General features: G+C 33.7%; 5 protein-coding genes across 5 annotated transcripts; 1 reads left to right on the top strand and 4 right to left on the bottom strand.

Annotated features, from left to right (window-relative positions):
- Positions 1–133: 133 nt before the first annotated feature.
- PHYBLDRAFT_169725 (hypothetical protein) lies at positions 134–2,215 on the bottom strand (the record flags this gene model as incomplete). Its single annotated transcript, XM_018436146.1, has 7 exons — positions 134–242; positions 313–372; positions 491–776; positions 923–1,228; positions 1,344–1,440; positions 1,521–1,617; positions 1,833–2,215. The coding sequence occupies 7 exons, from the start codon at positions 2,213–2,215 to the stop codon at positions 134–136; spliced, it is 1,338 nt and encodes a 445-aa protein (XP_018290641.1).
- Positions 2,216–2,540: 325 nt separating this feature from the next.
- Positions 2,541–4,161, bottom strand: PHYBLDRAFT_187435 (hypothetical protein; the record flags this gene model as incomplete). The annotated part of the gene is made up of 2 exons (XM_018439382.1): positions 2,541–3,139; positions 3,254–4,161. 2 exons carry the CDS (start codon positions 4,159–4,161, stop codon positions 2,596–2,598), a joined length of 1,452 nt encoding a protein of 483 aa, XP_018290640.1. The 3' UTR covers positions 2,541–2,595.
- Positions 4,162–4,792: 631 nt separating this feature from the next.
- On the bottom strand, positions 4,793–6,285 carry PHYBLDRAFT_146785 (hypothetical protein; the record flags this gene model as incomplete). Its single annotated transcript, XM_018431726.1, has 6 exons — positions 4,793–4,967; positions 5,165–5,263; positions 5,394–5,542; positions 5,673–5,787; positions 5,928–6,067; positions 6,259–6,285. 6 exons carry the CDS (start codon positions 6,283–6,285, stop codon positions 4,793–4,795), a joined length of 705 nt encoding a protein of 234 aa, XP_018290639.1.
- A 406-nt stretch (positions 6,286–6,691) lies between these two features.
- PHYBLDRAFT_96729 (hypothetical protein) lies at positions 6,692–11,082 on the top strand (the record flags this gene model as incomplete). The annotated part of the gene is made up of 12 exons (XM_018443982.1): positions 6,692–6,936; positions 7,132–7,220; positions 7,419–7,621; positions 7,701–7,828; positions 7,929–8,079; positions 8,194–8,235; positions 8,449–8,656; positions 8,766–8,992; positions 9,210–9,508; positions 9,722–9,783; positions 10,409–10,749; positions 10,849–11,082. Coding segments are annotated over 12 exons (2,229 nt in total), but the record flags the coding sequence as incomplete, so codon positions are not given.
- A 2,337-nt stretch (positions 11,083–13,419) lies between these two features.
- PHYBLDRAFT_146783 (C2H2-type zinc finger transcription factor) lies at positions 13,420–14,190 on the bottom strand (the record flags this gene model as incomplete). The annotated part of the gene is made up of 1 exon (XM_018431725.1): positions 13,420–14,190. The coding sequence occupies one exon, from the start codon at positions 14,188–14,190 to the stop codon at positions 13,420–13,422; it is 771 nt and encodes a 256-aa protein (XP_018290637.1).
- Between the last annotated feature and the right edge of the window lie 1,356 nt (positions 14,191–15,546).

The following is a 15,546-nucleotide window of genomic DNA, read 5'->3' as shown; positions in this document are numbered from 1 at the left end:
TGTTTTTTTTTAAAAAGAAATATATATTTATTTATTAATGTATACAGCAAAAAACAAAAATGATATTTATTTATTTATTTTGTTTGGCTTGGCTTGGCTTGGCTTGGCTTGGCTTGGCTTGGCTTGGGTTATACTATGTAATCTGAATACGATCTGCATCAGTAGGACAGTAAATTGTTTCATTACGGTCGAATATCATTGGAGTGGTTGGCTTCTGGGCACTTGTTAAAAACATATTGCGCCTAATTATGGTAGTCAGAGTACATTCTAATTCTTGTAGATATTACATGTATATATGCTTCTTTAAATTACCAAAGATTCTTAGAAATCCATTCATGAGCAATAGCTGAAGGATGAAAGCAATCTACATTACTATAATACCAAGTGCATATACGCACACACATACATACATATATATATATTAGATATCAATATTTTGCAGATTATATTTTTTATTGACTAGAAAAAATATTGTATTGGTTTAATTTACCTTATAGCATCAATTGGGAAGCTTGATATATCTGCTGGTAGTGGCTGGTAAAATATTCCAAATGTTTCATTTGATAAAAACTTTGGATCCTTGTAGTATGTTACAACAGATTGTAGTGCAGAGTTGTAAATAGGTAGCAAGTCATTTAAGATGGTTCGATTTTCTGCAGTGTGCGCACATCCACACACTTCGTTTTGAAGAGTAAAGGTAGATATGGGAAACGGGTGGCAGTATTTTGGATAGGCTTGTGTCTCTACAAAGATCTGATCAATGTGAAACATGCCAACTTTGTACAATTCCATCAGTATTTTTTTTTGGTAATAAAAAAAAGGGAATACATATATTATATATTAGTGAGACTTGATTTCATTCTTCAATGTTTCTAATATGATAGATAGACAAATGTGATTTTTTTCTCTTATTTTTTCTTACCAACTTGAATAAGAACATAAGGAACTGCCATGCGAATCCTCTCAATTGCTGCCAAAACATCAATAGAGAAAGTCTGAGGCATAGAAGCAGGAACAAAACAAGAGTGACACAGGTCGTTTGAGCCGACAAAGAATGTCAGAAGTTTCCAGTCTGTTGGCTGAATTGTTTTTGCTTTGTAAGCATCGTCAAGCTGTTCAACCAAATAGTCTATTTCATGATTTAAATTGGCACTGCGAGCACCGGACTGTGCTGCATTGAGTTTACCAATACTTGGTCTATATTGCCCATCTGGACAAAACGTAGGACCTAATTTTGTTGTTGTTTTTATTTTTGGTTATTAAAAATTAGTAAATATATTTTATGATTTTCCTTTACAAAACTTTAATATATAATATCATGTAATGCAATCTAATGTACTCACCAAAACACACTGTGATAAACTGAGATCCTACTGAAGATCCATACAATTCATGGGAGTAATAATGAATCAGATTTGGAATAGTTATGGCACCATCATCCTAATAATGCGTTAATGTTTTTTATTTTTTGTTGTTGTTGTTGTTGTTGTTTTGTTTTCTTGAGGGGTTTTCAAACTAACCCCTCCCATGGCAAAGGAAATTCCTCTGTCTTCTGATAATGTCTTTGGGCTCAAGAATCTTGTTTGTACTCCTTTTGCTCCAAATCCAGCCATGACACTACACAAGCACAAACAGAAGCAATCGGTAAAAAAAAAACATTGTAATCAATAATGTCGGTATATATTATTCCGGGCTTCCATTTCATTCTGTATACAATTTTTTATTTACTTTTTCGTGTTTTGTTGCTATGTTACATTATGTCATGTCATGCTTGTTTTATTTTATTTAAGCTTTTTTTTATCTTTTTATATGTTTTTAAGCTTTTTTTTTACCTGTCTCCGATACCGGCCACCACACGAATGTCATCTGGTCGAAGGTCCCTCACAGATTCTGGTGGTCCTGGACGTGGTGTCAATGGTGTACAGGCAAGCTGGAGTGGTAAAACTGGTTGTGTAGCTGTCGGCATTGTGCTGATCAGAGAAACTGCAGCTACCGTAGTCGACATTAAGGTTGGAACCAACAGTATGATGAAGAACAGAACACATGTCGGCAATACAGTCGACAGGGCTAGAAACAGCGGAAGCATGGTCGCACCTCTTTCCAAATTAAATCCTACTTTGTCTGAAGAGGGAAAGGTTCTAGGCGTATCTTGTGCTGTAGATTCTAATGCGGGTGGTGTAAAAGTAAAAAGGCTATTTCCTTTAACATAAAACATAATATACTTTTTTCTTTCTTTCGTTTGTGTGGGTGTATAAATTATTTGCGGTTTTGATGATAATAATAATAATAAAAGGAAATAAATTGAAACAAATTTAACTAAATTTGGTTGCAACTTATTTTTAGCTTTATTTTGCATTTTGCATTTTTTATTTTTCTGTTGCTGCTTATATAGTACTTGCTTCTTGAGGCTTGTAAGAAGCTGATAAAGGAGGAAGAGAAAGAGGAAGAGGGGTGGAGGATGGCAGAGACGAGGAATAAATAAAGGAGATTTGCTTTTAGCTTCATCACTGATTCTAGTATATTACGGGTTTAATTCAATTGTATAAATAAAAACATTAATGAATTGTTTTATTTTTATTTTATAATATTATTGCTTTATATTAAGCTCGTATGCTTTACTGTCAAACGATATAGTTGGACACCTGTAGCCAACGCACTAAAAGGTACCAAACAGCTATCTGTGTCTTGTGAGTTGTCGGCTGTCAAAAAGCTTACATCAAAGTGCTCGCCACAGAGAGCCCAAAACCGCCTTTCGTCTGCTGCCTCAAATCCTCTGCGCTTGTATCCGATGTATATTCTGGTTTCCGAGGTACTCAGGTCCACAAAAGTCTTTACTAGGTCTTCAAAGAATTCGGATTCATAGAGCACATCTGAAGCCAAAATCACATCTGCCTTTCCACACTCGGCGGCCTGCTCTAAATTACCCCAAAGCAACGGCTTGGTAGCAAGCCTAATAGTAGTAGTGACAGAAGAAATATCATTCGGTTGGTCTGGAACAAGATATTGATTCAAATCCACGTTCTTGTCAATAAGCGCCAAGGCTTCGTCGAGTTCAGTGATCGTAATTTTTCCGCACTTTACTTGGCTATCTGATTCTTTTGTCATTAGACTGGCAAGATAAAGTCCCAAAAGACCTGTTCTAAAGATACATTATTATTATTATAAAGATAAATTTTAATAATTAAAAACTTAAACAGGTTTATCTGTTTCTTGTCTTTATATACATATACATGTGTATATCATATATGCTTACCCTGCACTCAAATCTACAATATGTTTTGAGCTTAGGTATTCAGGCTTCACGGCTGCCATCTTCTTGAGCACATCCAGCATTACCAGCGCAGAATCCCATATCTTTCCGGGTATACCAGAGTCCCAGGACTCGTGAATGACCACATTGTTTTTTGTGTTAAACATTCGATAGGTATCATACACCATCTCAGTTGTATCGGGCCATAGTTCAGGTGGGGCATATGTATTAACTGACGGTGACGATGACGGTAAAGAGGAAGAAGTGTCTTTTCGAGATAAATTACTGTTGTTGCTGTTGTCTTCTACATAAAGAGGTCCAACCACAAGTGGTAAAATAATATCCATTGGATCAGGGTTTTTGTCGTTTTGCTGAGGAAATTTATCAAGCTTTGTAGGATAGAACCGCAAGTAGTGACGGGGTTTTTGGGATTGAACTGCATTATCCAGGTTTGAGGTTACTTTTGCTCCTGACCCTTCTCCTGACCCTTCTAGTGCTTTCGTTTTCGTTTGGGCTTTTACTAATCGATACTCCAATGCACCTCTACCACTTGCTTGGAAACCAGGAATTTCATCGAATTGATTCAACAGAGTATTGGTCCTCTTGTTCCAGGTGTGTGCGGGTCTGATTTCAATTTTCCATTCGGGATCTGCTTCGAGTGGAGCCATCTTGCTGTGTCTGGACTGTAGAATCTCGCATCCAATCTCTACTATGCCATCGGGCTCAATATCAGCACGCCTGAAAAGACCGACTTCATTGACCAGCAAAAGGTCAGCGCGGTACCATTGATTGACAGTGATGTTGGTTATCAGTGGCGATCGTAGATTTAATCGGTACAATGCAAAATGAGCTTCTAATTTCTGACGAAACTCTTCATCGGTCAGTTTATCCCTTGAAGTAGAATCGACCATTGACAATCAAGTGTATGTGTATATATATATATATATATAATTATGTGTGTGTCTGGGTTGTATTGTATTGTGCGTATATGTCCAAAAAAAAACAAGCAGTCCCTTGGGCTATTCGAAACTTTGAACCTGTGCAGTCTGACCTGCATTAACGTATTCTAAAAAACGATTTCGGCATTTTAAGGTATGGTATTATAAATTTGAAGAAGCAAAATATAAATAAAAAAAACAGGAGTCGTTGGGATATACACCTTCTCTTCCTATTGATTTACAACAAGAAGTACCACATATATTCCACGTAATGAAGAAGAAGACTATATAGTAACCGACGTTTCTATAGCCAAAAAAAAAATTAATTGGAATGTCATAAACTACATAAATGAAATACACCACTAAAGAAAAAAAAACTTTGGAATACAGAATCAATATTTATGGATTTATGAGCTTTTGATTTTAATTATAATTTTTTTTTTGAATTTGATAAAAAAATAAATAATTAAATAGTAATACTTGTATATTTAAAGAAAATACATTCTATTCTTTTGGAGGCGTTCGTGTGTTTTATGAGTGAAAAGAGATAAAAAAAAAAGAAAGAGATAGATGAAGAAACAAAAAACAAGAAAAATGTTGACGATTATTTGAAGGATGCGCTGTAGAAGACCAGGGCAGGGACATTTGGGAAGAGCAAGGAGATGCTCAGTACATTATCCCAGTTTCCAGCAACGGCCTTTACATGTTCAGGTACAGCCATAACCAAGTTCTCGTGAAGCTGATCCTCAGTCAGACCAAGGTGACCAATTTTTGCAGAGCTAAGAAATAATGAATTGGATTAGATTAGATTAAATTCAACACATTGTCCCTGACATTTTTTCCCAAAGGATACCCCATTCCATTCAATTCGATTTCCTTTCCTTCCTTCCTCTAACCAGCCCAATTAACCAAGTACACACACTTACAACATATTGTATATGCTGTAAAAATATAATTATAATATATGATAACTTACGTAGTGGTAGATCCACCATCACGAACAAATGAAGACCGGAGGACCTTCTCGATTTGTTGCTTAATGGTTGTGGGTGTCAATCTTACAGGGTTGGGGAACCTAAAAGAAGTAACAATCATGTAAGCACACTCTATTCCAAAAACATATATATATATATGTGTGTGTGCATGTGTGTACCCACTATTACTATCTCTATCACTTTCTCTATCTCTATTATTATGATCATTACTTGTTTCTCTTCACAAAGGTGGAACCGAGTCTGGCGGGCATAAGATGTGTAACGTTATCGGAAACCAAGAAAGCATCGTAGGAACCAGCAAGCTTTCTCCGTGCCTCATAGGTCTTGTAAGTGGTCTCAAGACCTTTAACATCAATAACCTAAAGAATACGCAAACAAACAAACGCATAAATATATATTAATTTGAATGTTTGTTTTGTAAGTGTAAACGTCTAATCTCTGACATTTTCCTCTTCTTTTCTTCTTTAAAGATAATAATGCCAATCTTACCTTTGAGACATTGGCAATTTCGTTGGTCTTGATAAGGTCTTCCCATTTTTCGACATTATCCTTTACGATCAAGCATACATCGGCATTTTCAGGAAGAGGAGAGTACTTCATAGGCCTATTATGTGTTTTTTTTTAAAAAAAAAAGTTTAATATGAAGATAAAAATTAAGAAAGCATAATTACAAATATATAAGGAACAATAAAAACTAGAGTAGATCTTCCAGATCTGTAGACTAGCAATGATTATGTTACTTACAATCTCTTAGCACCAGACTTGGGCTTTCCGGAAACCTTCTTAATGACAAGCTGGACATGGACAGCAGGTTCAGAATCGAGCAGATCTTCACTTGCTTTGGCTTTGAAAGTCTTGTAGAGAGCCTGAATGGCTTTCTTGGCCTAATAGGAGCAGAAATTTAAAATTTAAAATATTATAATTGTTAGATCAGAATAAATGTATGTGTGTGTGTGTGTTTTTTTTTTTAAAAAAAAAATATTTAAAAAAGGTTCGAGTAGGTAAGCAAGATAAGCTTGTTGAGTCATTCTAGTGTCTACTCCTCCAATGTAAAAGAAGTAATGAGCCGCATTACCTGTTGTTCGTCAAATTCTTTTGCCATTTTGATTTTCTCCGTTTCTTTTTTCTTTAATTTAAAGAAAACTGTTGTATGAAAAAGTTCAAAAAAAGGAAGTAGAGGAGGTCAAGCAATTGATGGATTACAAGCCACTTGGCCGTCACCTCTTTTACCCTCCCCTCTCCTGCCCTCAACTTTCTCTCTCGCTCTCACTTTTATTTTTTAAATATTAGAACGCCGACTTTCCAAAAAAGGGGAGTTAGATAAAAAGTCCGTGTGTCTGTCTGTCTGTCTGTCAGTCTGTCTGCCTCTCTGCCTTGTGCGTGTGTGTGTCTTTTAATTTCTTTAATTTTTGTTTTTTTGGAAAATTTAAATATCAATTTGAGAGAGCTTTATCAACATCATGTGGAATTCTTTGAGGAAGAAGCCATTTAAATTGGCTTCCTTGGCCATTTTACAAATAATTGGTCTTGGCTTGTTTTGTAAAGGATTCTTCCCTTACAAAATTCAGATTGCTGGTCATGCCACTTACGAATCTACTCCAAGTTGGCCAGATGACAACAGCCAATCGCGTCCTTTAGTAATTGAACCAGAATTTGACCGTCTTGTATTTGTGGTCATTGATGCCCTTAGAAAGTATGGATTTTTTTTCGTCTTCTTTCTCTTTAATATATCTGTATATATATATATGTGTGTGTGTTTGCGTTTGTTCGTTTGTTTTACTATTACTGATATGATGGATCTATCGAAATTCTAGTGATTTTATTTTGGGTGAAGACTCAGGGTTCAAGTTTGTAAATAGGTGTGTTGACATTTATCTGTGTTTGTGTGTCTAGGATATATTTATTAATTACATAATTATGATGTATTTGTTTATATACAAAATAATAGTCTCATAGAATCAAAAACTGCTATACCATTCACTGCACGAGCTACAGCACCAACTGTCACTTTACCTAGAATAAAAGCACTTACTACAGGTAAAGCAGAATATACTATCTTGTGGTTGTGAATATATCTGTATATACATAGTAGTTTATTGAGAATATTTTAAAGCAAATGCAAATGCAAATGCAAAAATAAGATTTTAAATTTTCTGATTTTTGCGATTTGGGATTTTTCTAATTTCATGATTTTCTGATTTTTATGATTTTTTTATGATTATTGTTTTTCTTCAGGGACTATACCTAGTTTTCTGGATGCGATTTTGAATATCGCAGAATCTGACACGAGTTCATCACTTGAGCACCAGGACAACTGGGTGTATCAATTGAAACACCATTGCAACAATACGATCCATTTTTTTGGAGATGATACTTGGATCCGTTTGTTTCCTGGGTTGTTTACAAAGCAGGATGGAACGACTTCTTTTTATGTATCTGTAAGTAGAGTAATATATATATATATATATATATATACCAATAACGAATGAATGAATTAATGCATATTTTTCTTATTAGGACACAGTACAAGTTGATTTGAACGTTACTCGTCACATACAAACAGATATGACAGTCCCTGACTGGAACACTATGATTTTGCATTATCTTGGATTAGATCATGTTGGACATCTTGGAGGACCTAAAAGGTAATATATACATACATACATGTATTGATACAAAACATTAATGGGTCTAAATCTTATGACCCACCTCCCTTTATTTACTTACTTATATGCTTGTTGTTAGTCCTTTGATGAAACCAAAACAAGAGGAAATGGATCGTGCATTAGAACAAATTTATCAACTTGTAGCCGAGCAGGACTCAGAACGAATTGTAAAAGACGCTAATGCGAAGGGAACCTTGATTGTAGTGTGTGGAGATCATGGTATGAATGAGGTCAGTCAGTTATTAAGTCAATTAGCTTGTCAATTAGCTCAAAAGAATATATATCTAAAAAAGAAAATGAAAATGAAAATAACAGGAGAGAAAAACTAATCAATGTTAATGTAGGTTGGAAATCATGGCGGATCATCCCTTGAAGAAACGTCAGCTGTAAGTAATACGATAGGCACAAGAATAGCAATAATATATATATATATATACTCTTGCTGTAACTGTAACTGTAACTGTTACAATTACTATTTGTATTTGTATTCGTATTCATATTTGTATTATTACTCTTGAGTGTGCGGAAGTTTACTTACTTGACATGAATTAATTTTTGGTTTTGGTATTATTATTATCTTTTGTCTTCTACTTATTAAGGCGCTCGTGTTTATGAGCCCACGATTTGAGTCAAGACCTGTATTGAAGAAGCATTCGACAAGAGAGTTACCTGAACGACCTAGTGCATTTGGATTTCCGATTATTGACCAGATCGACCTGGTCCCTACATTAGCGTCCGTATTAGGATTTCCTATTCCAAAAAACAATCTTGGAAAAGTAATTGTTGATCTTTACAGAGGAGACAAGGGTAGGTATGTGTATATAATTTAATATACATATAAAAAAAATTATATATATATATATAGACATATTCAAATAAGGGAAAAAAACGTACTTACTTATGTCATACACTGTAGACTCATCAATTCTAAGAGCTCTGCAGCTCAATGCTTACCAACTTGGGCAGCTGTTATCAAAGTCAATCCCTGAACCTTCAAAGAACACTGAAGAATATTCAGTTGTATTTGGTGACAATAGTCGAAACGAACAGGGGTATGCTAGAGCAGTTGCGCTCCACAAACAAGCTCTCGATGACATCAAAAACGAACAGGCTACAGAAACAGCCCTCAATGCATATCTTGAGGTAAAAAAAAAAAAGTTTTGTGTGGGTCTTACAACTATACCAAATTAAACTACACCAAACCAAACCAAACCAAGCCAAACTATACTATACTAAACCAAATTAAACCAAGCTAAAATATACTAAATTTTGCCTTGTCTTTCTCTATCTCTATCTCTATCTCTATCTATCTATATTTGTGTATACATGTATTCCTCACTGTGTGCTTGTGTATTTATAGTTTATTGAATATGCCCAATCGTATCTTGTGGATACATCTAGTGATTATGGGCTTGGGTATATGCTGACAGGGCTTGGTTTGATCTGCATATCTACCATACTACTGGTTAGGTTGAGTTTGACACCTGAAAGTGAAAATTCGTGTCAAGAGCATAAGAGCTGGTTGCACACAAAGCTATTTGTTATGGTTTCCATAGTTGGTTACATCGCAAGTATGTTTGCGAGTAGTTTTGTTGAAGAAGAACATCTCATCTGGTACTACTGCTTGCAAACTATTTTTGTCATATTGGCTCTCCAAAGGTAAATACAAAATACAAATATAAAAATATACACCTTTAAGACAACCATAATATATATATATATACTTGCACAAACAAACAAACAAATTCATAATGCTCTACTAACATATGCGTATTATTCTCTTAAAAAATGTGTGACAATCATATTTTATTATATTTGAAATTTTCTATAAAAAAAATAACTAGCTTTACTTCTATTGGAAAATCACTCAAGGAGCAACTCTTGGCTGCCTTACTTTCTCTGTCACAACTACCATTATTGCGCCTTGCTGCCGCGTGGACCCAAATCACACCCCTGGTTTGTCCGACATTAAAATGGCATCTCTTGGCCTTGTCTCTGATGCTGCCTGTTGTGCTGGCCGTCCGGGCCCTGACTAGAGTCGGCCAGTCCAAAAGACTAGTCGATCTTTCTGGAAGTGCTGGTATTATCCAGACGATGTGTAAGGTTGTGCTTGTGATGGCAAATGGCTTTACGGCCACACTCGTGATGGCGTACAAAATCAGAGCGGAAGAAAGTGAAAGTGAATTAGTAGAGGGAGAATGGTCAGACGTTCCGAGAATGTACAAAACTATCCTGGAACTCGGGGTTCTGCAGCAGCTGGATCAGGTCGAATTAGGAAAACTGATATACAATTATGGAGGTGCAACCTTGTTGATGCTTAATGCTGTTATCTACGTCAGTAAACGAGCAACCCTTCTTAACGTAGGAAAGCCCAATGGTAAATATAAATATATTATATATTGGTACTAAAAAAAACAAAACAAAAAACAAAAGGGAGGTGGGAGGGTAGTAATAGGGGTGTATTGTTATTTACTATTCAACAACCAGAAAAAAAACAGTGCTTTTGAACTAATTACATTAATTATATTATATATATCTTTTATTGAATATGTATAATAGATGATCGTGTGGGATCATTTCTTCATATCTTATTATATACTAGCACGCCAATTCTGCTCCTTATCTCTCGATCCCAAAATGCGTTTTTGTTTTCAGTCTATGCTGTCCAGTTTTACCTACTGGAGCAATGGCAGCGCTCCTCTATGCCTGTGCCTGTACCTCCTTGGCTGCTTGGTGCAATCGTTACCTTATTTAGTCAGGCAGCGTTCTTTTGTACCGGCCATTCGAACTCTATTGCGTCCGTAGACCTCAGTAGCTCGTACATAGGTGTAGATGGCTACGACCCTCTAGTCATCGGCCTCTTGACCTTTTGCTCCAACTGGGCCGGTAGTCTTTGGTGGGTTCTTGCTGGCTGGGTACTTGTGACTGAAGAAGTCTCCCTGGAGAAAATCGAGCATCAAGACAGTGTCAATGACATTGTCAACAACAAAAACAAAAAGAAAAAGAGGGATGCGGATGTGGATGCGGATGCGGAACTTCGGTGGTGGAATTACAGCGTGACACTCTCGGCTGTGTCTGGATCGTTCCTTGTTGCACTTTCTCTGTCTGTCACATTGCTTCGCGAACACCTTTTTATCTGGACTGTGTTCTCGCCCAAATATCTGTACCAAGTAGCGTGGACGTGTTTGTTCCACTGGTTTGTGCACATGTTTGTGGGAAGTATTGTAGTAAGAATATGGTTTCCATGGTCACAAAGGCAGCATTCAGAAGAAATTGATGAATCAAATGATGCCGATAATAATAATGGTGATCCTAGTGATATTGATATTGATCATGGTAATGATAATGATGATGATAATGATAATGGTAGTCATGGTAACTATAGTGAACCTGAAGAGCTCGAAGAATTTGATGAGCTTAATGACATTAATGAGCTCTAATGACAATCATTAACCAAAACGAAAACGTGGGTGACAACAAGAACGAAGAGAATCAAAATAGAAACAGATCCGAGATTGAGGATATCGGTTGAAAGGATGTTAATAAATAAATTATTCTGATTACATGTTTGGGAGTTTAATTAGCCTTCCATTTGTAACAGATATTTTGATATTTGATATTTATACTATTCTTTTATTTTAATAATAGAATTTTGCTTGTGTTACTTTTTTTTGTACTTTTTTTTTAAAAGAAAAATTGACCCAAGATAATGGATATTTTGTTTTTTGATTTGTGATTTTAAATAAAAAATAAAATATAAATTGTAAATTATGAATTATAAATTATAAACTATCTATCAATTGAATACCCACTTTATCAAACCAATTTATTTATTTTTGTATTCTCAATAACAGAAAATATGCCTATTTTTGCAATAATCCAAATAAATATGCGTATATATACTAACACATATAAGTATCTACAAGTGATCAAGTTACACTCAATTGAGCTCCCAAATATAAAGAAAGGGTTGAATATATAAATAAAATATTGAAATCGAAATCGAAATCGAAATCGGTTTATTTACTTTCTGCCCTACAAGAATTTGTATTTTGTATTTTGTATTTTGTATTTTGTATTTTTTATTTTATTTTTTGTAACCACTCTAGACTTTAAAAGGTTACAAAGGTCGGTCGTCTTCTTCCTTGGGTTTGGCTCGGATTTTTTTTTTAAAGCTGTCTTGCAAAATATATAAAAATAATATAAAAATTCAGGGGACGGATTATGGGGGGGATTAAAGGGAGGTTGGTGATCGCTAAAATGTTACTTCTTTTCTTTTAGCCAATGATAATACATTGTAAGACAGTGATGGTCGTCTTGTAACTCGGTTTCATGTATACAGCTGCGTATATTCCCAGACTATAAGATATATACATGCATAAATTTATATATATAATAGTTTATGTAACTATTCTTTAGATGCCCTTTACAAGCAATTAATTAAAATCAATAAATAAATAATCAATTTTATTAAGCAATTCATTATTTTATACATAAACTTTTGTACTTTTCTTTTGGGGGAGTTTTTTTTTTGGTTGTGCGTACAAAAAAAATGTCTTGATACCTCGAGATTTTTGTCTAGTTAGATTTATTAGTCTAAGGTTTGGTGTACCTAATGACTATTCTTATGATTATTAGCATTATCATTAGTATTTTTCGATATATAAAATATCAATTTCCCTCACAATAATAATAATAATAATAATAATAATAGCATTAGTATTTTTCAATATATAAATTATTCATAGATAAATTTCTTATCTTACAGAATCCCTTTGAATTGTGTCATAAACGGAGTACTCTTCATATAAGGATTTCTTATTATGGCTGTCTCCGAGGAGGCAACTAGAGAATCAATTATGGGTGTACACTACTTTAAAGAAAACAATTTACCTTTTGATTATAGATACAGATAAAATATATCTATCTATCTATTTATTTATATAATGTATATATTATTATATATAGATATTAGATATATTGGATATTATGGCCATAAGAAGAAACGAAACCCATACGAATACGTGAAACTTTGTTGAGACACAATCAAATAGTATATATTATTATTATATAGTATAGAAATATTAAGGTTTTATTATCATTTTTTTGTTTTTATTTTTATTTTTATTATCTCAATTTTGAACTTGTAGATTCAATCGATTTTCCCATTATGTATTTGTCTTTAGATGATGAGTACTGTTGTTATTTAATTATTATTATCATTTTTATTGAATTCTTGTTATAACAAAAGAAAATGAGAATTGAATTGAATTGAATGGAAACAAAATGAATGAAAGGAAGTTTAAAACAAATAAAAGGAAGGAATAAAGAATGTATAAAGAAGATGGATATAGAACGTAATGACCTGCAAAATAGAACTGTAAATAAGCATATAATATATATATATATATATATATATATACTTTTGTGAATACTTGGCATTTCCTTGAATAGAAAGCTAAAATTGAATATAAAAAAAGATAAAGACAAATGTACAAGATAATCATAATCATAATCATAAGAATAAGAATAAGAATAAGAATAAGAATAAGAATAACAATGATAATATATCACAAAGAGAAATTGACTTTTTCTTTAATCAGCTTTAGCACGGCAGCACCATGATAACATCCTGGGTCAACCTGGAAATGTCGTCTGCGAGCGTCTGATCGACTGAATTCTTTTAGACAACATGGGCACACATATGGTTTACTTCCGGTGTGTAGACGATCGTGTCGCAAGAGATCATATCGGCGTGAGAATGACTTTGTACAATGTGAACAAGAATGGGGTTTTTTGCGCTGTGCTTGAGCACAAACTTTATTGGATCGTTGTCTTTTTGAGCTTGTCTCTTCTGGACTGCTGGGAGCTGGTAAGATTTTAAGGTTGCTCTGGATATTGTGGAAATGGTAGTTCTGTGCAGGAGATGGTTTGATTTCTTGTTCAAGGTCATATTCTTGCTCTGAATCAGAATCTGTGGCAGTATAAAGACTTGTGGGATACAAAGTGCTTGTGAATGTACTCGGACTTGGACTTGGACTCGGACTTGGGCTAGGACTTGAGCTTGAGCTTGAGCTTGAGCTTGTATAGGTATTTGGATTTGTATTGGGGATTGTATCTTGCCAAGTATTTTCAAAATTATAACTTGAAAAGTCTGAGTGGTAGGTGTCAATGTATGCCATCATGAATGGGGGCTCGTAGAATTCAAAGGATGGTTTGACTTGGGTATCAAGCCAAATCATGCTGTTGTATTTGAGAAAGTCTGGGTAGCTTTCTAAGAAGTATGGATCTTCGGCAGTTTGAAGATAGATTGGCTCTGAGTATGTAGGAATTAAAGGCATTTTGATTTCAATATAAATATGAATGAATGACAGATAGATAGATATATAGATAGATAGATAAAGAAGTATGCAAAGTAGGATATAATATAGTAGAGTGAATGAAAAAAATATAAGAAAACAAAGTAAAATCAAAAGAGATATTGGATTCCTTTTATTGTGATTTACAAAATGACAGGACAAATGCCTTTTATATATTTTAATATTTCTTATTTTTAAAAAGAACTATTTTGTATAGATGTACGGTTTCGTCGATATGACGTTTTCTTATTTTCTTATTTTATTCTTGCCAATCAACCATCTTTATACGAGTGAATTTTGCTACTCTTAAATAGAATAAACTAAAGATACTAAAACAAGAAAACAGTCTTTCTTAGCATCAAGATTATTTGACTGGCCTTGTCTATAAGAAAATAACCCAAATTCTCAAGACATTTACATATCACTTCAATATCAATACTGATACTTCTGTACAGATAATGCTGATATGTACAAGATATATACTATATATTATTATTGTATAATATATACAAGGGCGCTATCATAGGGGTCTAATAAATACAACATAACGTAATGAACAAATAATACAAAAAAGATTATTATTATTTTAAAAAAAAAACTTAAAAAAAAAGCAGAACTCCTGTGATTTCATCGCTTTAATTTCGCACAAAATAATAACACTAGTAATTAACTTTATATATATATATATATATATATTGTGTATATGTTCGGGCAAGTATGTCTTTGATTGTCCTTTAATTTTTTGGATCTAGTATGTATATATGTATATATTTACTGAAAGCATTTGAAAGTCTAGGCTTTACAATCAAAGGGTTCTACACAAAAGCCAAAAAAGCTAAAATCCAAAAACAAGCGTAAAATGAAATATAATACAGTACAATAAATACGCGATGTAAGTTATTAAAAATAAAAATAAAGCAAAATTGTGATATTCAAGTATAAATTATAGCTGATCTTCTTTGAAAAGAAAAAGTAGGCGGTAAAAGATTTAAAGAAAAAAAGCCGTATTGGATTTATAATGTAATGTATCAGTCAGACCATTATTAATTTAATTGTTAAAATATTCATAGTTTATACATTTGACCCAAGAAATATTTATCGTTTACAAGAGAAATATATATGTATATATACATTTATGCATAAAAGCTACATAACTAATGATGACAATAAGTAATAGGTCAGGATATATAGTATCAAACCAAGACAATCATCAATTAACTGCAACAAAGAAATCATCAAGATACACGGGATGCCAAGACTTAATATACCTTTTCATTTTCATTATTGAGCAAAGCAGGGCATTAATACGCATGAGAGTATAAAAGTATTTTTGAATGT

Source organism: Phycomyces blakesleeanus (genome assembly GCF_001638985.1).
Source record: "Phycomyces blakesleeanus NRRL 1555(-) unplaced genomic scaffold PHYBLscaffold_13, whole genome shotgun sequence".
Lineage (NCBI taxonomy): Eukaryota > Fungi > Mucoromycota > Mucoromycetes > Mucorales > Phycomycetaceae > Phycomyces > Phycomyces blakesleeanus.
Note: the sequence above shows the minus strand (reverse complement) of the source record. Positions and strands in the feature narration are given on the sequence as shown.